Raw genomic sequence first — 23,479 nt, forward strand, 5'->3', positions numbered from 1 at the left:
ATAAATTTACCATAAGTTTTAAGGTGAAGGAAAACACCGTGAGTAAACCTAACTTGCGCAGAACCCGTGTGAGAACTACGACCCAAGCCGTCGAGTTTTACTACAGTCTTAGATTCAGCGGATCGACTTAATCGATAGGATTTGGTATCGAGTAGCTAAAACCAGATGATTAAAACAAAACGGCCCAAGATGATAATCATCTTAGACTGTGTGTGTTACTGATTCATGGCTGAGCGGCAGAAAATCTGGTCCTTAATCTATGCATTCAATCCATGTTGTAATAGGTATTGTTATACAACATAGTAGTGGGCCCAATTTTGTGCCGGTGAGTATAATTTAAATTAGAATTTTATCACATCAGCGTTGCTTCTGTATAGGCTTTAGTTCCTTTTGCTATGCCTATTACTCCACAGATTAACACGAATCAAAAATTATGGTGCAATTTTTGACATTGACAGTGACATTACTTACTACTACAGACAGACAGCGAACGAACGCGTAGCGTACATCGCATTTCGGCTTGATTAATGTAAATTTTCCAGCGGTACTGTAAAAATAGCAAAATATACAAAATGTTTCGCTTATCAAAAAATATAATACCCCTACTTTCGAAAGCTGTGAAAGTTTCGGCACCCCAAGAAACTGGAATTTTGCTGTGTACTCAGGGATCGATTAAATTTTCCAGTACAGGTACATAACTCGTGTTTTGGTGTCTTTCTGGTGAAATGAATGGCATTGTAATGATTATTATTATTATTATTTATAATGCACAGGCAGGCAGCTTATAGCTGATGCGTGCATATCATTGTTCACTTGTGTAATTGTCTTCAAAGTAAAAGTCTGTTTTTAAAAGAATTTACTTGATTTTTGTTTTCAGATATCGATGAAAAATATTCTTTAAAACATGAAGAGGTCGGACGGCCACTGTACTTTGACGCGCAAGCAACAACCCCAGTTGTAAGTTTTAACAAGTAATATAAGCTTTACGTTCTATTCTGTTTTTGTACTTATTTATATTAACAGCATGGATTCATTGAACTTGATTTACAGGACCCAAGAGTGCTGGATGCAATGCTGCCATACTTTGTTGGTCAACATGGTAATCCACATTCAAGAACTCATGCATATGGGTGGGAAAGTGAATCAGCTGTAGAAAAAGCCCGGGAACAAGTTGCGCAACTAATTGGCGCCGATCCTAAAGAGATAATTTTCACATCTGGTGCAACAGAGTCAAACAACATATCAGTAAAAGGAGTGGCTAGATTTTATTCACCAAGAAAGAAGCATATTGTTACTACTCAAATTGTAAGTCCGTATGAGGTTCAAGTAATATGTAACACAATTTTTGGAGATTTTCTTTCGACTTACCATTCCTACCCACTGTTTCTATTTAAAAAAAATCTAATGTTTTAACGAGGCTTGAGCACTCCACATATGACTATAATAATAATATTTATTTCAAAACTCAAGGCTTCATATTAACAAGACTATGTCAGCCTCATGGGGAGCCTCAGATATATACACCACACTACAGATATTACACTCTCTGTTGCACTAAAATCACATCTGGATGCAAAGGCCTGTCTAATGACTCTGTAAATCTGCATCGCTTCTTCTGAAAGCGGTCGACTTAGAATTACATTTACACCTCCATTGAACAAGCCCATACTATCCAAATACCTGTTTATGATGTCCTTTAATGTTTCTAGCTTTTCTTTAGCCATTTTCCAAATTAAGTTGTCATTTTTTGGCACAGCCACACAGCCAACTCAGCATGAGAGCATTTATAGGCCAAGAACAACAACTGATGATGAAAATTTCCAGGTGACACTTCCAGGCCAGGCCCGGATAATACCGACATGTAAATACCAACCCTGTTTTTTGTGTACACGCCCATAGAAACTGACGTTAGCTTCTATGGGCGTGTACACGAAAAACAGGGTCGGTATTTCCAACCCGGTATTATCCGGGCAGGGAAAGAGTGTCACCCGAATTTCCCACTTTTGAGCAAAAATTGCAGCGAAAAATAGGTCTTATGGCACAGACTTTCAATCATAATATTGTTTCGAATCACTAGGCAGGCAGTTAAAGTAGCTCATAGTTCTTTAAAAAATACACAATTTAGAATTTTTCAACATCAAAAGGACAAAATGAATCGGTACTTCAGTTCAGTACCTTGACCTTGGTACCGACCGAACCGAGCCGGGCCGGATCGGCCATAGACAAATTAATAATCGCTCGAAAGAACCGGAGTCAATAAAGGAGTCGGATTCAATAAGCGGATTCGGTACCGACACCGGAGCTGGATCTAGTGAGTCAGATCACTTAGCGGAGTTGAGATTACCCATGTCTAATAGCTTGTGTTATGAGTACTAAGCAACAGATTATTATTATTATTATTTAAGCTTTATGTATCCATACAGTACAATAAGTTTATATATAAATTTTTAATTGATCAGTAGTTTACTGTTATGGCCCCTATAGGGTAAAAGCCTCCTCCATCTCTTTCCACTTTTGTTTGTTTTGAGCAGTGCTCATCCAGTTATTTCCAGCTGTTTTTACAACTTCATCAACCCATCTTTTCTTTTGCCGTCCTCTTTGTCTTTTTCCAGCAGGACCAAGCCACTCCGTTGCAAGCAACAGATAAACATACTTAAATAGATAGATGGGGAGATGCTTAAATACATATTAAACACCTCAGTCTCAAGAACAAACATCTGTTTTTCATACAAAACTTAAGCAATTTTTTCCACACACAACTAAAATATCTTAGGGATCTTAAAAAACGAGTCTATCAGGCTCTTAAAGGGCCGGCAATGCACCTGTGATACCCCTTGTGTTGGCAGGTGTCCATGGGCGGTGGTGATTGCTTCCCATCAGGTGACCCGCATGCTCGTTTCCCCTCGTATATATTTAAAAAAAAATGTATTTATTTATCAACTCACAGAGGACCAAACAAAACAAAACCGGAACTTGAAGCTTTGTTCTTCATTAGTTGAATGCATAGTCATTATGCTGTATTGTATCTAAAACTTGCTTTTATTAAACATTTCAGGAACACAAGTGTGTGCTTGACTCATGCCGTGCGCTGGAAGGAGAAGGTTTCAAGATCACATACTTGCCAGTTGGACCTAATGGAATAATTAATTTAAAGGAACTTGAAGAATCGCTGACACCTGAAACCAGTCTTGTTTCAATAATGACTGTTAATAATGAAATAGGTACCAATAATTATTTTCCTTTTGCAATCAGCCTTAACTCCATCAGCATGTAAAGTGAAGTTGATGTTCAGCAGCTATCCTCCTCTTTTGCTTGTCCAAGTCAAATTAAGAACCTATTGAAAATAATATAAGTAAAGGAAAAAGAGAACTCTTACAGAATCACTGTCACAACCAATTTGCTCAAAACTATTGAACCGATTGAGTTGAAAACTGATAATATGCATCAAAGTCAAAGTCAAAATATCTTTATTCAATTTAGGCTATAACAAGCACTTATGAATGTCAAAAAAAAATTGTGCATGTTAGTGACCCAAAAAAATCAGGCATCAATCGTATTTAAATTACAGGACAACCTATAAGAACTATAATGCCCTCTCCACGCAAGTTTAATTCGCACTTGTCCTATTTTTGGTACCTTTATTTTGCTTTTCAGGGGTCAAGCAGCCTATAGCTGAAATCGGAGCTTTGTGCAAAAGCCGAAAAATATTTTTCCACACTGACGCTGCTCAAGCTATCGGAAAAATGCCCATTGACGTCAACAAAATGAATATTGACCTTATGTCTATCTCTGGACACAAAGTTTACGGACCAAAAGGAGTTGGTGCTCTGTATATAAGGCGCAGGCCGAGGGTCCGTGTGGAGCCTATACAAAGCGGTGGAGGGCAAGAAAGGGGCATGAGAAGTGGCACGGTGCCCACGCCTCTTGTCGTTGGACTAGGTAACATAACATTTTATCTTAGTTTTTTCCTGTTATCTCTGACATAATGATAACAACAACAACAATTAGATAAGGTATTACGGCATCACGTTACATTTCTGTTTTATCAAATTTTAGGTGCAGCTTGCGACATAGCGGAACGTGAAATGCCATATGACCATGCATGGATGGAAACATTATCTCAAAGATTTTTAGACAAAATCTATTCAAAATTGAGCCATGTTATTCGAAATGGTGACCCAGAGCATTCATACCATGGGTGTATTAACTTGTCATTTGCTTATGTTGAAGGCATGTATCTAATAAATAATAATAGAAATACTTCTTCTGTTCCTCAAGTTTGATAAATCTTCAAATAAATCTATTTAATATTGATATGCTTGTCTTTTTACAGGCGAGTCTTTGTTAATGGCTCTCAAAGACATAGCTCTGTCAAGTGGATCAGCATGTACCTCAGCTTCTTTGGAACCCTCTTATGTGTTAAGAGCAATTGGCACTGATGAAGATTTAGCACACAGTTCAATAAGGTAATAATTTCTCTCCCTGGTGATTCCTCTATATGATAAAAATTACCCTTGATTCAATATTTGGTAAATGATATAGGTAGAGTCATTCACGATGACGCGTGCCGTGGTTCTTATTACAATGTCATTAATGTCTTATTTGACAAAATCACGCATCTTCGTGGATGGCACTAGGTATAAATGGTGTAATCATTTTTAGATTTACTTGTTTAAGCCACATGTGCACTATAATCAAATTGAATTTGTTTCTGAAACAGATTTTTTAAATGAAAGGTTCATAGTGAGTGTAGGTTTACTTTGGCTGCGAGATTCATCATCATCATCATCATTATCCCAGCCTATATACGTCCCACTGCAGGGCACAGGCCTCCCCTCAGAATAAGAGGGCTTGGGCAGTAGTTCCCACGCGGGCCCAGTGCGTTTTGGGAACTTCACACACACCATTGAATTGCTTCACAGGTTTGTGCAGGTTTCCTCACGATGTTTTCCTTCACCGTAAAGCCTTTTCCTTTAGCGTAAAGAACAATCTTTATCAGCTTATCCTTCTGTTGATATGCATTTGTATTAACAGAAATTTAACCACAAAATTATAATTGCAGATACGGATTTGGAAGATTCACAACAATTGAAGAAACAGATTACACCGCAGAGAAAACTATAAGGCATGTCGAGCGTCTTCGTGAGATGAGCCCACTGTGGGAAATGGTTCAGGAAGGCGTAGATATCAAAACTATTAAATGGTCGCAGCACTAAGCGTAGTCACTGTTTCAGAACTAAGTGCTAAGTAATTGCGTAAAAACATGTACACAATATCAAGGTCACGGTCGGTATGGCGTAATCTGTTGGCTAGTACGTAATGTTTGGTTAAAAGATCTGGATATGTTTACGATCAATTACTTTATTATGTATTACATTATGAGTCTTCTTTTGTAGACAAATATCTCTTTTCTAAACCAGTTATGACAAATAATTATTGATACTCTATTTAATTAATTATGCTGTGATAGTGCAGGCTTTGTGAGTAGGTCTTAAAACTAACAAAATTTGAAAAAAAAAACACATTTTTTAACTGTTTTGTAATTAAACAATTATTTGTCATATTTATTGTTAAATATATTAGTTGTTATTTATAGTCTAATCGTTAATTAAATGCTGCTTCATAAAAAATTTGACCATTATTTCGTAATAAAGTAATTATGTTAATGTTTCAAATTAGTGTAAGTATAAAATTATGTAGTAGCACCATAACAAAATATTATCTTGATACTTAATGTATTTTCATGGCTGCAATAAAGCTTCCTTTGCCAAATGCTTATATAATCAAAATATTTATTTTTTAAAGTTTATCGAACACTGGAAACAATTATTTTATTTTGAGCAAGATCATTACAAAGTGTAAAGCCAAATTCAGTTTTTATTGTAGCCATTGAAGCAATTAAATCGATCATCAACACCTTGATAAAATATCAATAAAAATTTAATTCAGAATTTTTGTAGGTATTCCTAAATAATATAAAATTAAACAACTACAAGGACAAATTGAGAAACTTCTCCTAAACATGTTTCTGAACTAATAATTAAAGCTTTCAAATTATATAGTTAAAAGTTCAGTTCATAAAAAAATATACTGAAGAACCTAATAAATTGCATCAAATTTTCTACTTAAAGCCATGTGCAGTAAAGAAGTGTTAAAATTAAAGTTAGATTTAATATGGTAGTTATTTGACAACTCGTGAGTTTGCCATATCCTATTCATTATAAAAAAAACGAGAGTGAAACGGGGTCGGGATTAGTTACTCCGGGAGAGAACACGCCCTCTTACGACGGATTTCAGGCTAAACGGTAGCCCGTAGTTAGCCACTGCGGGAAAATTGACATGCGTAATTAATCGCACGGATGAGCCGGGTGCTTTACTTTGACGAGATGGGGTCACCAGCTGGGCATCTGTAGATCTCGATGTCGCGCGTAGAACCCAATCTGCCACATCTTTATCCGCTGCGTAGCCTCGGTGTCGTTACGACATCCCCAATGTTGCGGGCTCCATGGAGGGTAGGGAGCGCAGTGGATAGAACCTATTTAAATTCGCCAACATGGATAAATCTAGATCCCATAAAACCCACAGGAACCTTAAGGGAAACCGGACGGTAAAGCCCGACGACACAGCCGCCTAGGCGAGACTCCAAAAATTCGAAGCTGAAGATCGAAACCCAAATCCCGCATGCAGAGGCCGTGCGGTCAGGTCAGACCTGCTGGTCGCGGCGACCGACTGGGGGAACCCTGACCGCACAGGCCGCTGTAGGCCTGTACTTACAGGCGCTTCTGCAGGAGCGTCTTCGCAAGGACGCCATAGATGCGACCAATGACGTACCGGTGAACCTCGTATATAGGGGCAAACCGATCAACGCCAATGGTTGCTCTGAAACTATGGTGCGAGAACCACGAAACAGTGGAATACGTCACCAAAATAGTTTCGGAGTTCACCTTGACCACCAGTACCAGGCTCATGGTCAAACGACAGCGCGACATAGTCAGGATGGTTCGCTGCAGCGTCCTACTACTAGGTAACTAGCCCGATATCTGGATTGTGGGACGCGCGATGCGATTACAAAATAATTGTGCTAGAGTGGAAAGCTGCCTCCGTCATAATGTGGATTGACAGGACGGCAACACGTTCCTGGTCTTCAGCGCTCCGGAGGATGTGGTGCAGACCCTGACGGATCGCGAGCACCCACTCTGCTACTTGCTGGGTTTGGTGTACGTGAAGTGCCAGTGTCCAAAAGGTAAGTTTACCGAGCACCTGCCGACGGAGAAAAATCCAATGGAGGACGCTTCTGAGGAAGAACAGGGGGGGGGGAGGCGCAAGGAGAGGCCCTTGGCCCAGAAAACTCAATGGCCTGTACGTCGCCAACAACATACACGCGCAAACTTTAACGAGCTTCTGCTGAGGTTTGTGGTGTCTTAAATATGCACAGAGCGTAAGACAGGCCTGCCGAAGATGGTAATTGCGTCGGTCTACATGCCGGAGGCTGACGCACTACCACCACACGACATGACTCGGCTGATAACGTATTACGATTACGAAGAGGCCGGACTGCAACTCACTATCGGCATATGGAGAACCGTAAGAGCTTCACAGAAATAATTAGTGAAAAAACAGTCTTCCTGGCGGAATGCATGGGAATCTTAATGGCAACAACAGCGATTGTCTCCAGGAAGTTACACAATTTCCTTATCTAATTATGAATTCTGATAATAGATTGGTCCTGCAATGCAAGCCCCGTTGAGCAACATGATGATATCAGGGCTAATAGACGAGTGCCATCGTGCTCTGACGAGTGTAAAATAAACACCATAACTCTGCAATGAATAAAAGATCACGGTGAGTCGCGAGGCAATGAAGCGGCCGACCGATTGGTGAGGGCCCCCCTTCGGAGATGAAGGTATTCGAACCCGCCTTTCGGATACTGCCACAACACCAAGGTAATATATGGGAAAGGTGTTACAGACAGCCCCTTGTGTCCCTTTTTCCCCCACGCATGCTCGCTCTGGCATGCGTGGAGGAAAAAGAGACGACCACAACCATTGTGCTGGAATGCGCTAACGTGGCTAACCATAGGGCACTAGGTACACCTCGGATCACCAGTGTAGCTCCAGGAAGTCGTCGGCAACATTATGGAGCTGCTAGGCTATAAATATATAATAGTATAGGTACTTTAGTCATGCAAAATAGGCGCACATAGACATCGAGTTATGGAGAACAACTCTCTTCTGCCTATAACCTACTGAGTCGACCCAAGAAGGTTGCTATGTTAATCATACAGTTTTGGGATAGTTAAGACTATTTTAACAGTATTTGTATTTATAAGAAAAACTTATTTTTTGCTGAAACTGGCCCTAAATTATGAAATTTGATGCAGTTTTGATTCTGAGTGTACATAGTACAATTAAGGTTTCAGTCTATCACACCATAATTGGACCTTAACTAAGAATAACATCATTCCTTCTTCACTGTATGTACTTATACCCCCACAAATAGAGAACACTTTACCTTAATACATATAAAGATTTTTATTGAACATAATAACATGGTTATTTAAAAACATAAAGTTCGTAAGCAGCTGCATTAGTATAAACTGAGTCGCAGCTGTTTACGCCCACCTCAATACATAGAAGTCATGTTCCACAGTGTTACATAATAGTATAAATAGAAAAACTTAAACTTAAATTAGGTACATTATTAGCATTCAAATATGTATGCACATATAATCATATAATTAGTGGCAAAGCTTATCACACTTACTATATTTTATTTTTAAATATGAATTTACATCAACACACTAAATGCCACAACTACCAGCTGTTTGATAAAATCATCTGAAGTGGCCATTTTAGTCAGGGCTTACAGTTTCTATAAATTACATAGAATTGATAATTGATACAATGGTAAATGGGACAATATAAAAATGTATGCTGAATTACTAACAGAAAACAGGTGTTAAACCTAGTAAAAATATTGCGATAATTAAAAGGAAAATTGCACTGTTATTAAAAAAAAATAGCTTAAGTCCGAATTACATAATTTACAAGATTTAGCTAGGCCTCATTTAATGGGTTAAGCCCAGTTTAAGCCTTATTTAGTAGCATGGCAGGCAGTCAATTGTATCAAGCTTGTTAATTGTGTAATACATTCAACAACTACAGCTAGGATCCTCAGGCGGTTCTGGATTAGATATTTTAAAACTATCATGATCTAATGTCTGCAACTCAATTCTTGATCGGTTTGACTCCACCAGTTGCAAAGCAATGTCAGAGAACATTTCTTCAATACCTTTTCCATTCTTACAAGATGTTTTGTATGTGGTACTGATGAGATTGTGGCATTGTTCACTGTAAATAAAAATATCAGGTATTAATAAACCTCAGAACAGTAAATAAGTAGGTATTCAAAATGTTTATTTTATGGCCAATATATTTTTTGGTGGGCAAATCACTACTTTTAGAGGTACCTAACTACTAAAATCATATAGAAAGAAGAAAGGCTAGCTGAGTGGTGGGCAAACTTTCTTCCTGGGGGCCAGAAGGTTACAGATATTTTAGAGGAGGGCCAGGATTACATTCCTTTGCAGGCTGGAGTTGGCCTGCAAGCTGTACTTTGCCCATCTAGCTAGCTGATCAATACATTGGCAACAAAATACAAATGCTTTTGGGCTGCTTGGTGTCCTGCATGCCTGGGTTTCGCCAGCCTTGTTACATAGGGTGTGCACACACCATGTGCATTTCCAGTTAATTAAGCAGGGTAAGCCATGTAAGTAGGCACTGCTTGCACTGTTGTGTTTCGGCGTGGAGAGTAAGACAGCCGGTGAAATTACTGGCACGCAAGGTATCCCATCTTAGGCCTCTAGGTTGGCAACGCGTCTGCAATACCCCTGGTGTTGAAGATGTTTAAGGGCGGTGGTGATCTCTTACCATCAGACCCACTTGCTTGTTTGCCATCCAGTCGAATAAAAAATAAAAAAGGTGGTTTCTCTAATATTAGCATTGGCATAGGTTATGGTAATAGCTTAATCAGGCCTGACACCTGCCACAGATATGCTATAATATTCAGGAAATAATGGAGTATATTTTTAATCAAGTAAAAGTACTTACCAGAATGTTTCTATGTCAGCATCAGTCACTTGTGGCGCAGATCCTTCAAGATCGGATTTGTTCCCACACAAGAATATTTTGGCATTTTCAGCATATGTGACAATATCCAGCAAGTGCTGGCTCAGCACATGGAATGAAGAGGAATTGTCCAAAGAAAATACTAAGATGGCAGCTTCTGCAAATTTGTAGTAGCTGGAAGTTACTGATGCGATTCTTTCCATGCCACCAGTATCCCATAGCTGCAACTATATTTAAAACATACATTTTAAGAACAAAGTAAGTGGTAAGTATACATAACATAGACAACAGTAACAATAGTAAACAAAACATAGACCTTTGAAACAATTTACCTTAATATCTTTGTCGCCAACTTGATATAACTTTTCGAAATGGTCTAGACCCAAAGTGGCTCTTCTATCCGCGGTCGGCACAAAGGTATCATTAATAAATCGACGGAATATGGAACTTTTACCAACTCCATACTCGCCGCATAAAATAACTTTAAGAATTGGCGTTTTAACAACGGCCATAGTTAATCTTAAATGCAAGGTTACTCGGAAACTAACTTGAATACTTAATTAAGACGATTATACGGATCATCTTCAATGAGACATAAAATTTGTCCACAATGCGTTTTAACTTATATAAGTTATCAAATGAATGAGTATTAAAATCAGACTAGAGCAAATATTTCTAATCATTTACCACTTCGATAATTTAATATTGATAATGTTAGTCAATAAACAAATAAACGTTACTATTTATAACAAAACACCAAGAAGCACAGTTGAAACTGCTGTCACTGTGCTGCTGTCGATTTTGGGGTGTAGTTAATGTACGACTTGTTACGTCCGTGCTTATTTGCACGAATTATCATGTCGTGCATTATCACCCTGTACCGAACTAGCAGGGAACCAATATTGTACGAGCAATAATGTACAACGTGATAATCCAAAGCATTATGTCTTCCGATTATCATGCCTTACGAATTCCGTGATTGAAATAAAAAAAACCTAACGAAGGGCGAGACCGCGAGAGCGGCGAGCGAGGCTACCGCGGCCGGGTCGGTAGTGTGGGTGACACTATTTATTTACTGGACGTACAATACCGATATGATATTTTGTGACACGCCCATATTGCGCCCTTCCTCTTTGTTGCGCCTGAAACTTAGGGATCTTTAAAAAACGAGCCTATCAATTCCTTAAAGGGTCGGCAACGCACCTGTGATTCCCCTCGTGTTGCAGGTGTCCATGGGCGACGGTGATCGCTCTCCATCAGGTGACCCGATTGCTCGTTTGCCCCCTCGTTTTATAAAAAAAAAAAAAAACTTGTCAGTTTGACACCAGCAGGGCTACTACGAAACACGAAACTCGAAGTTCGTGTCGTGCAGTTCCTCTGACACTTACACTATTTAATACGAGAGCGAGAGAGACGGTGCGATACGAACTTCAAGTTTCGAGTTTCGTAGTAGCCCTGCAGTTTGTATGGGCTAGTTCACGAAATAATGGGTTGGTATTTCCATGTCAGTATTATCCGTGCCGGTAAATAGTGTCAGTCAAGTGCAAAGAGTATAAGTACCTATGTAGGAAAAGAGTGGCAACTCTATGGCCAAATTTGCATGTATGGTAACAAGCGCTAACTGGTGGCGTAATGAAAGAACTAATTCTGACATAACACACACATGCACATGCACGCACACAACAAGCTTGACGTCCATAAAGCCCAGTTTAGACCTGTAAGAAAAATTGCGCAAGTTGCATTACATCGCGAGGCCGGAAAGCAAACAAGTTTATGGTGGTCACTTCACTTGGTCAGCCGAGTGGAGCATTGTAATACAACTTGCACGATTTTTCTTGCAGATCTAAGCTGAACTTAATATTTTTTTTATTTCCTTTTCTTCATTTCTTTGGTGTAATTAAATTTTTGTTAGTTTTGTACCTATTGGTTTTGGAACTTAATCTTTTTGTGTACGGAGGGCAGCGTTGCTACTGTTGTAAAGCAGTTTCAACTTTTGCGGGTGACATCGATTTACATATTTTGTGTTGTGCCTACCAATTTGTTACTGTTCCCAATAAAGAGTTAGGTAGGCAGGCCGCACTACGGTTAAACTGCCGCGGTGACTTTGTGAATCAAGTAAACTTAAAGCAGCCAGTGCGGCCGCTTGCATTGGTTTACTTGATTCACAAAGTCACGCGGTTAAAAACCGCGGCGGCTTAGCCGTAGTGCGGTCTAGCCACAAGATAAATTATTTGAACATTAAACTACCGTGACTCACTCATATTAAATGATATTGTAACGGATAACTCACGTCTTAAACCGAGTTTAGCTCGACATGTTTCGGGCTATTTCGTAGCCCTTCTTCTCAGGAGCACGCGACTCGGCGGCTGCCGCAACACATACACCCGCACCCGGGGAAATAGCCCGAAACATGTCGAGCTGAACTCGGTTTAAGACGTGAGTTATCCGTTACAATATCATTTAATATGAGATAAATTATTATTATTATAAACAAGTATCCAGCCATAGTAGACGGTCTGCTTTATTGCGATTCGACATAGAATGTTTTTATGATAAAGACACCAAGCACACTTAATCATGGTTATCTAGTGGTTTGACCTACGGCCTCTCAAGCATAGGATCATGGGTTGAAACATGTACTTAATTTCGCACGTAAAATTCACATGCGAAATTACATATAACCAAACCACAAGCTTTACGATGATGGAAAACATTGATAGGAAACTGCACACACCTGCAAAACAATTCAGTGGTGTGTGTATGGCCCAAGCTCTCTCGTTCTAAGAGGAGACCTGTGCCGAGCAGTGAAATGTGTACTTATAGGCTGGGATGATGAATGTTTTTAGTCACTAAGGGAATCAAAACTTGCCTTCAATTTGAACTCTCTTCTAACTGAATTTAAATCCTAAATAACTCCATAATTAATATTATTTCACCAACCTGGCCAGAAACTATCTTCCAGTGACATCAGTCAGTGGAATGAGCACAATATGAGAAAAGCGCGCCCTTTAGCGTCGTCTCTATGCACAGACACTGAAGTTGTCCCGCGCATGTTCCACAGGATGGGAATCAGTCTTTCAGTCTGCAATGGAAGAAAAAATGTGACAAAAGCTAGATGCAAAGGGCTAGTTCTCAGAATATTTAACCATAAGCGGCTGGAATGCACAAGAAATTTCTTTGATTTAGAAAATGCTTAATTGCATATATATGCAATTAAGCATCCACATGCATTAAGGATAAGTAATCCACTCCCAGCCACATGTAACGAATCGTTCGTGTACTGAAATTAACCACATGTAGGTGTATAAGAAATGATGCCTCAACGACTATACATATTCTAACCAAAGCAAGCTCTACGTAACCAACTTTAGTTACAGTTCTCTTGCTCGGCTCTTCTCTTCTTGAATACGAAATGTTTCAATGGTCTTTTAATTTCTTACGCTTGAGTACAAACAAACTTTGTTCAATTTTTACAACACAACAGGGAGGGGGGCTACTACGAAAGTCGAAAATCGAAGTACGTATTGTATGATCGCTCTTACTATTAGCGATTTTGTATTGAAATTAATTAATACTATTTGCTTGTGATTTGTTGTGTAAAAACATTTACTATACCATTGTATCGCTAAATGTTATTAGCTTTCGTTTCTGTATCGAATCCTGTTGTTTTTAACTTCAATAATATGTTAGTACATGGGCGACCGAGCTTTGCTCGGGCTAAAACTCGATAACAAGCGTTTTCCCAGAGATAAGACCAAGCTAGATTTTTCCGAGATCCACGAAATATATTTATATACCTATATAAGAATTAGATTCAAAAATATCCAAATACCTTTTATTAACCCCAAAATACGATCAAAATCCCTGGGCTGGCTGACAACCCATATTTTTTTTATTACTTACCACAACAAAGAAGTAGAAGAAGCCCAAAATGGTTGCCTGAAGCCTACCTACCTAACTACCTTATAATATTATATTTATTATCTAGTCTTCTATCATACAAAATTCTCGTGTGGGTCCACAGTGTTTGTAAACAAACAAACTCCTCTGAAACGGCTTGAACGATTTTTATGATTTTTTCGTTTATATTCGGTAGGTCTGAGAATAGGGCGTAAACTATTTTTCATACTTCTACGCGGACGGAGTCGCGGGCAACAGCTAATATTTGTATAATATACCTTACCGTCCGTTCTAACTTTCCCGACCTGATATGAAAAAAATAATAATAATATAATAATTCATTTATTTACTTGAAAAGAACCTATTTTTTTATCAAATGCATGGCATGATAATCGAAAGCCAATATATACCGATTTGGTTTTCCCGACCCGTTAAGTGTTAGGTACAGTTGCGGCCACAAACATGCGCAAGCCGAGCATGCCGCGGCAGCTGCCAGCGCAGCGCCAGGATCAAATTAGGTACTTTCTAAATGCTAAACTATAGGTTGAACAAACTTAGGAATACTAACCTCCATCCAACCAGAGTACACGAAAACCAAGGCCGGTATTGACATGCCGGTAATTATCTAGTCGGTATTTATCGGGTCGGGAGTGATCTTCGCGGTACCGTCGCTTTCACTCTCGTATTAAATAATATTAATTAGCGTCAGCGGGACGGCAAGATACGAAGTTCGAATTTTGCACTTCGTAGTGTAGGGCCTGCAATGCATAGTGATTGATGTGTCGGGCGGGTCGACTCGCTTTATGAATTCGATTACACTTATTGCGATTTGCTCAATGTTGAGTTGGATTGTATCCCACCCAATTTTTGTTCAAGCTGGCGCAGGGCGCCACAGTCAAAAAAATAATGTAGACGAAACAGCGGGTCAGATACGAGCAAGACTATGCCGCATAACTCTTCGCTCTTACCAGTCCAGATAAAATAGCCTGACTAGTGTTCAAATTTCAATATTATTATGAGAAAGGCAAACATTTGTACTGTAGTATTGTACTCCATGAGGCTTCATCTAGCTATCTTGAGTTCAATTCGAGTTATTTAAATAGGTGAACTTGAGTACTCGAGCTGTTTTCTCTAATCTGTCTTAATGTTTAAATATACCTGCATATATAATCGTATTGTATACTTACTTAAAGCTTCACTTCACAGCCGAAAACACAATATTTTTCCTTAGGTGCACTCATGCTATAGGTGTAACAACAAAATTCACAAAATAAAAAAGATCTTACTTTACAAAACGATACTAATAAATATAAATAAACTAATATTTATAATAAAAAAACAAACTTTATATAATAAAATTAGCAATAAACTGAGAAAACTCAAAAAATGCATCAACTGTCACTGTCACGATAGGCATAGCCAATTAGCCAGACAGCGGAAACCGGAAACACTGAATTTGTCAGGTCAACGTTTGACACATTTTTGTCAATTTAGTACCTTCAGTATGGCGTCAGGGGCGCTGAAGTGTACGTAAAAAGTGACGTTTTAAGTGTGCCCCCTCTGGTCAAGTGTAGTGTCACCCCTCCTCACCAACTCACTGTTAATTTAATAACTTAATGTTATTGAACTGATATTGATGTTTATGTTATCTCTTAGTAGTCTGTGTATATGTTGTTTGTTGGCCGCTTGCTTATGGCGCTTATCCTTTTTTTGTTATTTCACAAATTTACCTTTACAAATGTATGAAACAATAGTGCAAAAGATGATTTTCGCGTAACACTTTTTCTTGTCGTGTGTTGATAGTTGGACGGACGTTGCTTTTAAGAACAAGAATCCTACCAACATAGTGCGATATGCATTTAGGACTTAACTAAAGTGTTAAAGCAAGGTTAAAGCATAATGGATTTGCAAACTTCACATTTAGCAGCGGCTTTGATGTCCGGTTCGAATGCTTACACTAATAATACTTTGCCAGAACCCCTTACCAAAAGTGGCCCCGAGGATAAAAATGATAAACTTATTGAAAACCAAAAAGAAACAGAAGATGAGAAAGAAGACATTGGAAGTGGTGAAGAATTTACGGATGAGGTTGGAATTCTTTTATTAATTGCAGGGAAAAAAACAACATCTTTCAATAACAATAACTAAACTGATATTATATAATTTAATTTTGTTACAATCATTAGTAAAAATCCTGTATTTTTCGCACTTATTCTTCATGCATTAATTGTAATTTTGTATACCTTTCTTCTAAACAAGGGCACTTTGTTTTTGTGCACAACAAATTGACCTGTAAAATTCCTCCCACTTTTTTACTTTGCTTGATTAATTTGTTTATAGCTCTTTGTTAATCACAAAGTTTTGACAAACTACAGTACCCTTTTGTAAATGAACCACACTAACATATATCTTTACTGCTCCTCATTGGAAATTTTATGCAACTGAAGACAAAGTTTGATTTACTAAAGTTTCCATTGTTCTAAATTCTTTTTTTTAAACTTTTCAGGAATCTGAGACACAGGCAGGAAGTAAGTCCACACCAGGGCGTGGAGTAACTTTGCAAATGTTGTTGGCAGAAAAAATGTTGGAGCCTGGTAATGCAGCTATGACCATTGAGTATTTGGTAAGATAATGCACAACCGTTTAAATTAATTACCTGATTATTTATTATTTTTATATAGTAAAACAGCATCTGTTTGCCAAGTAATTTTGGTATGCAAAACACTGACATAAGATGAGTCACTTAACTCTTCAATAGTTTGTTTTGTTTGTGATGTGATCCAATTATTATTCTTTTTAATATTTTATTATTAGTCTGGGTTGAAAACCAGCACTGGAAACTTAAGCCAGCATTTGCTGAGACCGGCATCCATTGTCAAGGTGTAGACCTATTATGTACCTACCTAATTATAATTATGCATATTTTGTATCCACTTGTTTATACTATGGCAATAAAGAGTTTTATTTATATTATTATGTATAAGTCGTAAACAAACGATTGAATAAATCTCCTTAGTTTTTATCTCAGCCTAACTTTCATGCCCAACTTGAGAGTCCGGTGACTTCAACAGGATGTAAAGACACATGTCATACAAATGTCAAAAACGTCCTATTGTAGGGCTCAATGATTTGGCCATAGTTTCTATGCAGGTCCAGTACGGATTGAGTACTTAAAACAGATGATTGAATTTCTACTAAGAGCAATTACTTCTCTTTCAGGGCCAAAAGTTTGTTGGTGATTTGCAAACTGATGGTAAAATTAAATCACATGAGACTGAAACTATATTCTGCTCTCCATCGGCATGGGCTATACATTGCAAGCGAATTATAAACCCCGACAAGAGGTCAGGGTGTGGTTGGGCTTCAGTAAAGTACAAGGGCAAGAAGTTGGATACAATTAAAGCAACATATCTAAGGAAGAAGCAGCTCCAAAGAGAAAACATGCATACTGATGGTATATTCTTTTTGTTCCTACGCAAAGTCACAATTTTTGTATGATATTAGCTAGTATCATTTTTTCCATAAAACACTTAAGGAACAGCCATTTATTTGTGTATTTGTAAAAATTTGTACAGTGAAAATATAAAATTATAACAACTAAGCAGATCATTATTATGTTTTTCCATACAAATAGTTTACTTGATATCCTCAAATACCCACATCATTATTAGGTACAGATCAGTTGAAATGTTTTTTTCATCATATTTAGTTTCATAAGTTCATATTTATCTTGTTTTCCCAATTAGCTTCAGTAAACTTCTAAGTTAAAGTTAAGTACAGGTTGATTAATTCCAGTTAACACTTGACAGATGGGCGTGCCTTCAGTCAATTTTCAACTTTAACGTCATACAAATAAAGCCATTTTTAGTATACCGCTACCCACGTTTACAGATTAAGTAAAAACTATTTTATTTGTATGACCTCAAAATTGAAAATTGACTGAAGGCACACCCATCTGTCAAGTGTTAACTCCAAGTAATCGTACTGTAAGCTAGTTGAGAAAGCAAGATAAATACGAACTTTTCCGACAAAATACAATGGCAAAACATTACTCACTACCATGCATTAGAGCAGGGGTCCTCAAACTGTGCGCCGCAGCGCCCTGGGGCCCAAGGGCGCCATGTGGGGTGCCTGTTAACCTGGACACTTAAGCAATCTGGTGGAAACCGAGGTTTTATGGCACCACACCATTGCTGCTATTGTATCCTATTTGAACTAGCCAAGCCTTCTACATGCAAAAGCGACGTGACGAAATACTAAGCCTGTAGGTGCGGCGCAAACTGAAAAGGTTTGACAAATTTAATAAATAGCCATATTTTTATTTGCAGAGGAAACAGAAATGGAAGTAGAATGTCCCCCTGAGCCACCACCACAGAGAATAGTCATGAAACACAATTCTGTTCCCAATAGGATGATGCAGCAGTAAGTTTGAACTACTTTGAAATGCAAATTTTATAGATATTTGTAATTTGAGAAACATCTATAAATGTTATTTTGGCTTCTTTTGTCTTCTGGATTTGCTTTCAGTATTTTAGTAATCAATTTGTATACTATTATCAATGGGAAAGTTTGTATGTTCATGTGTGCGGTTGGATGGATTTTGATTAAATTGCCTATGTAGATGGCTGGACATCTCAAATAACACATAAAGCTACTTTTTATCCTGATATTTCCACAGAATAGGGATAAAGTCCACATTTTATTTTGGCGACATCCCGGAACTTCAATTCAACTGCTTGACCTAATTAATGGTTTAGGATGCGAAGCCGAGGGTAAAGGCTAGTTAAGCATAAACAGAAGTTTATTTTTCTTTTAGGTACTTAAATCTCTTTTTAGGACAGCATTCTCACTACATCACAATCAGCTGATCTCACCGGTCTTTTACATAGCCCATCTCCCATTTTAATTGCCACCTAACCCCTCCTGAAAGCTAGAAATACACTGACGGAGGAGGCGGAGCGGTGCGGCGCGACGCGGAGGCGGTATCAATTGTATTATTCGAGTTAATATGAAAGAGGCCACACAGAATACCGTGCGGGAAATACGCGTGGCGCGGTACCTATTCTGTGTGGCCTCTTTCACGTTAGCTTAAATATTACAACCGGTACCGCCTCCGCCTCCGCGCCGCGCCGCACCGCTCCGCCTCCGCCGTCAGTGTGTTTCTAGATTTAGACTTGGTCATGTAGTTTACAGATAATCCTTTATTCACATTTTCTCTTACAATTTCACATAAGTGTTATTGTTAATTTTCAGTGATGCGAATATGCTTATAGAGGCTGTATCTTTCTCGTCTGTTGGGAAGGTTCAACCATTTTTGGTGTCAGTAAGTTCAAATGCTTGCCTTATTCTTGACATACACTGCCACTTGAAAAAGCAAGAAGTTTATGGATACCTCGCTGGAACTTGGGATCTCAACAGCCACAGTAAGTAAAATTTTGTTAGACTTGAATTATCGAAAAATAAAGCACAGATTGGGTGCTCAAAAGTGACATTAAGTCTAAGTGACAGTCAAGTAGTTCGTACAACAGAACAGATTTGATAATGATAATGATAATGATAAATTTATTTGTCAAACATAGGTACAACAAACAGATCTTATTAAAATATTTCCATAGAACTCTATGTTTTGCCGTTAGGCGTACAAATATTTTGCAGTTATAGGTAAAGTACAATTCAATAGAATCTGTAAATTTTTTACATATTTAAGACACCCTATCGTGGGCACACTTGATTCAAATTCAAATTCAAATGATTTATTCAGTAAATAGGCCGCAATGGGCACTTTTACACGTCATTTTTTTAAACTACCAGCGCTTTCGGAAAGACCATCATTGCCAAGAAGAATGCGCCGCAAGAAACTTGGCAGAAAGTCATTTTTTCATAAAAATATAATTACAAATAAAATACTTAAAAACTATATAAAATTAAAGAAAAAAAAATACAAAAAATAATAATAAAAGAAATACAGGGATGTATGTATATTATATGTATATGTCCCTGTTGTTGCAATTATCATCTAAAAGGAATCAAAAAAGAATAATAGTCACATCACAAAGCCTTAGGCAGCCCGGTGTTTATATTAGTAGGCTGGAAGTATCTACAGGATTATCAGATTCTATTGAATTGGAGTTTACATCTAAACATTCTAACGACTTAATAAAATAAATAATTAAACATGCAGCATTAATTAAAACAAAACTTTGATTGGTCTATTGTCGAAAATGATTGTTACTTGAGTGTGACTAGCATTAGACTTAAAAATAAATCATAATACATATAAATAAAAACAAAAATACGAGGCCTTTAATGGGTGAATGTGGAAATAACAATTAATTAAGTTTATTTGCCATATTTCTGTTTTACTTCCTCGCAACGCACGCAACCAAAGAAAAGAAAAGCATTATGTATAACGCGTTGATAAGACTTATTTTATCCTCGACTTAACTATTTACCCACGCCTGCAGCTCAGATGGATAAAACAACTCTGGTTGAACAATTTTTGTAGAAACTTCTATTGTTATAGATGTCATGATCACACACACATTCCCATGTCTGATAAGCAAAAATGATCCACGACCAAGAGTTCTAGTTGAACTAGAGATCCAGATGGAAATTGAGAAACTTGGTCTGACCCTTCTTGGATGGTATCATTCGCACCCCACAAACCCAGCCATGCCAAGTCTGAGGGACTGTGATAATCAGCTAGAATACCAGATCAAGATGAGAGGGCCATCAGAAATATCTTATATTCCGTGCATTGGTGTCATATGCTGTAAGTGAAATGTTTTTAATTGCATGTTGTTACCTTTGTATTGTATTGGTAAAATATATGTATTAAAATTTAAATATTTCATGCATGTTACTGATGATTTTACTATGTTGGTATTTGGTCGTCATTTATTGTGCCATCTTTCGTTTCATAGTTTATTGTAATTACTTAAAAATGTTATTGTTACAGCTCCCTACAACCCTGAAAGTCCTGTTCTGGAGTCCTCATTAACTTGTTTCTGGGTGATGTCTCCTCCAGAACAGAGGCCCACTGAGTACCCGCGCCCTTTGTTGCTCCAATACAGCATGATACACGATAGCCATCTGTCAACACATGCCATGGAACAAATCAAAAACAGCATTAAGTATTATTTTACATATCCTGACGACACATGTGTTGACTTTAAGGAGAGTTTTAAACCAGATATTACTTACTTGGACAAGTTGAAATGTACGCTGACGCCTAAATTTCCACGCGAGCAAAGTGATGGGTTGTTGTGGCACTTCATACGCGACGAACTAGGATGCTCATCTGAACACGATGATAAAATGGATCTAGATGCTCTGTTGGCTGTGCCTCAGCCAATACCAGTGTCCAAACCAAATCAGTCCACATCCATACCTAACTTTCCCTCAGTTAGTACATTGCAACAAATGGTCAGCAGACCAGCAGGGGTTCCGCCTATTAATGTATCTTCAAGTCTCGGATCAGGTTCGCCACATAAGTTTGAAACTCCACCTTTAAATATTCCACTAATGCCCACTTCATCAAAATCATCTAAATCAAATACACCATCTTTACAATCAAGTTATCCAACAGGGTTAGATATGCTGACTAGTATGGCCTTAGGGTTGGGTACGTCAAATATGCCTCTTCCAATGGGAGCGAGTAGCTTAGAGAGTCTCGCCGCTGCTAACAGTTTGTTGACTGGTTTATCGCCTGGTATGTCGTCCAGTTTAGCAGCAAGTCTTGCCAGTGGCAAACTTCCTGATCCTCCTTCCTATGCTGCTTCATTGCACAACTTAACCAGTAGTATTGGCAGCTATGATAAAACGCCCACCAGTACATCAACTAGCACCACTTCTGCCGCACCTATCCCCGCCAGCATCGCATCGAATTTAATGATGAGTTCAGCAGATATAGCTAACGCGTTATTCTCAGCTAGTAAATATTCGAGTGCAGGCATACTTGGGATTCCTGATCCAATGTCAAAGTCCACACTGGCCGCTAATAACATGTTCTTATCGCCTTCTTTAATGAAGATGCAGGAGTCTTTAATGAAGCCTCTTTCAAGCAGTAGTCCGATAAGTACTAGAGTGGGTTTGGACCAGAGTCCGTTAATGAAATCTCCTCATGATTTAATTAAGGGTAGCAAAGACTACTTGCCGCCAGATTTTGGTAGTATAGGCAAAGGGAAATCAGACATACCTCTGGATCAGATGAAGCTAAGTGAAAAAAGTACTTCATCGAAGGTTGAGACGTCTAAATCTGACAACCTGGATCCGCAAGCGACTGATTTTAGCATGCCTTCTCGGGTGGGTGGCGAGTCTTTTTTGAATCAGATGTTAGAACTTACGAAGAAAACAACAATGACTGATTATCTGGATTATAGCCAGCCTTTAAAATTGTCAAAGTCCGATGAGCTATCTGCGCCAGCTCCTAGTCAGTCTTACTCAAATCCGGGCAGTATTGTAGACACAATAACACAAGTCGCGATGGGCAACTACGCTGGTCACGACGAACCACTTGATTATGGCAAGGAGCAAGATTATAGTACTACTCAAAGTACGAACAGTGAAAATACCAATTAAGCTCCGAGCCCAATAGTTGACGTAATTCGGTCTGGTTTTTTTATGATAACTTTAACTTACTATTTACAATAACAAATTTTAATGATAAGTTTTAACGAAGTTTACTGGCAAAAATCGAATTTTAAGAATGAAATTGTGTGTGTTTATGTGTGTCCTGTGTGTGATTTTTAAACAGTATTTAATGGTATGGACCAGTGTTTTTTTTTATAAAACAGTTAAGATTATTTTATCGCAACTCTATCACTTTAACTCAACACGTGATTGACAAGACAAGGAAAGTCTGCTAAATAGCCTCTAAATCACTTGCTGTCTCGCTAACAGTGCACTGAGGCGTGATCTATATGTGTTTAGAAAGTTATTGGGTATGATAAATACATGTTGTATTGTAGTAGAAGTTAAATAGCTACTCGTTTGCAGTGACCGCTTCAGTTTCACGAGCGATTTTAACTTATGAATAAAAATGTATGAGTATTGTGTGGCAGACTTGCCAATTTAGTAATGTAATAATGTCTTCAGTATTTATTTTAACGGTCAAATAAACTATGACTAATCTGAATTCATAATGTTGTGTTATTTTATTGATCTCCTGCGTCATTTCATTATCCATTACAAAAATTATCGTAGAAATAATTTCAGTTTATCATTGTAACGCTAATTCTAAGATTAAAGAGGAAGTACGCTGTGTCCATAAAATAAGATTGGTTTTTTGGAATCTTTTTGGACCAGCAGTGGTGTAGCGGTATAGCACGCGGTACGGAATACCGAGGACCTGGGTTCGATTCCCAGTGCTGTTCTTATTTTTCTGGTTTTTCTGTGCATCTATATTTCAGTTTGTATTTTCAATTTTTTCCATAACATAAGTTTAATTATTG

The 23,479-nt window shown here is 38.1% G+C and overlaps 3 protein-coding genes across 3 annotated transcripts; 2 read left to right on the forward strand and 1 right to left on the reverse strand.

The window, feature by feature from the left end:
- The first annotated feature begins 468 nt into the window (after positions 1 to 468).
- On the forward strand, positions 469 to 5,532 carry Nfs1 (Nfs1 cysteine desulfurase). Its single transcript, XM_074085752.1, has 8 exons — positions 469 to 690; positions 878 to 957; positions 1,051 to 1,305; positions 3,056 to 3,221; positions 3,655 to 3,939; positions 4,057 to 4,230; positions 4,334 to 4,466; positions 5,063 to 5,532. The coding sequence occupies exons 1-8, from the start codon at positions 573 to 575 to the stop codon at positions 5,214 to 5,216; spliced, it is 1,365 nt and encodes a 454-aa protein (XP_073941853.1). The 5' UTR covers positions 469 to 572; the 3' UTR covers positions 5,217 to 5,532.
- Positions 5,533 to 8,512: 2,980 nt separating this feature from the next.
- RabX6 (RAS oncogene family member RabX6) lies at positions 8,513 to 11,169 on the reverse strand. The gene is made up of 3 exons (XM_074085755.1): positions 10,460 to 11,169; positions 10,110 to 10,354; positions 8,513 to 9,350 (listed from the first exon to the last, which is right to left on the reverse strand). The coding sequence occupies exons 1-3, from the start codon at positions 10,637 to 10,639 to the stop codon at positions 9,152 to 9,154; spliced, it is 624 nt and encodes a 207-aa protein (XP_073941856.1). The 5' UTR covers positions 10,640 to 11,169; the 3' UTR covers positions 8,513 to 9,151.
- Positions 11,170 to 15,448: 4,279 nt separating this feature from the next.
- Positions 15,449 to 23,170, forward strand: LOC141426663 (uncharacterized). The gene is made up of 7 exons (XM_074085751.1): positions 15,449 to 16,115; positions 16,534 to 16,650; positions 17,247 to 17,481; positions 18,356 to 18,449; positions 19,281 to 19,450; positions 20,551 to 20,799; positions 20,986 to 23,170. The coding sequence occupies exons 1-7, from the start codon at positions 15,927 to 15,929 to the stop codon at positions 22,605 to 22,607; spliced, it is 2,676 nt and encodes an 891-aa protein (XP_073941852.1). The 5' UTR covers positions 15,449 to 15,926; the 3' UTR covers positions 22,608 to 23,170.
- The last annotated feature ends 309 nt before the right edge of the window (positions 23,171 to 23,479 follow it).

Source organism: Choristoneura fumiferana, chromosome 3, assembly GCF_025370935.1.
Source record: "Choristoneura fumiferana chromosome 3, NRCan_CFum_1, whole genome shotgun sequence".
Taxonomy (NCBI): domain Eukaryota; kingdom Metazoa; phylum Arthropoda; class Insecta; order Lepidoptera; family Tortricidae; genus Choristoneura; species Choristoneura fumiferana.

Coding starts and splice junctions, on each gene's coding strand:
- Nfs1 (XM_074085752.1), top strand. CDS start 573: ATGTTTCGCTTATCAAAAAATATAATACCCCTACTTTCGAAAGCTGTG. Junction 1,306..3,055: donor ATATTGTTACTACTCAAATT/GTAAGTCCGTAT, acceptor TAAACATTTCAG/GAACACAAGTGTGTGCTTGA. Junction 4,467..5,062: donor TTAGCACACAGTTCAATAAG/GTAATAATTTCT, acceptor TTATAATTGCAG/ATACGGATTTGGAAGATTCA.
- RabX6 (XM_074085755.1), bottom strand. CDS start 10,639: ATGGCCGTTGTTAAAACGCCAATTCTTAAAGTTATTTTATGCGGCGAG. Junction 10,355..10,459: donor TTGGCGACAAAGATATTAAG/GTAAATTGTTTC, acceptor TTTTAAATATAG/TTGCAGCTATGGGATACTGG. Junction 9,351..10,109: donor GCTGACATAGAAACATTCTG/GTAAGTACTTTT, acceptor TTTTATTTACAG/TGAACAATGCCACAATCTCA.
- LOC141426663 (XM_074085751.1), top strand. CDS start 15,927: ATGGATTTGCAAACTTCACATTTAGCAGCGGCTTTGATGTCCGGTTCG. Junction 16,651..17,246: donor CTATGACCATTGAGTATTTG/GTAAGATAATGC, acceptor CTTCTCTTTCAG/GGCCAAAAGTTTGTTGGTGA. Junction 17,482..18,355: donor AGAAAACATGCATACTGATG/GTATATTCTTTT, acceptor TTTTATTTGCAG/AGGAAACAGAAATGGAAGTA.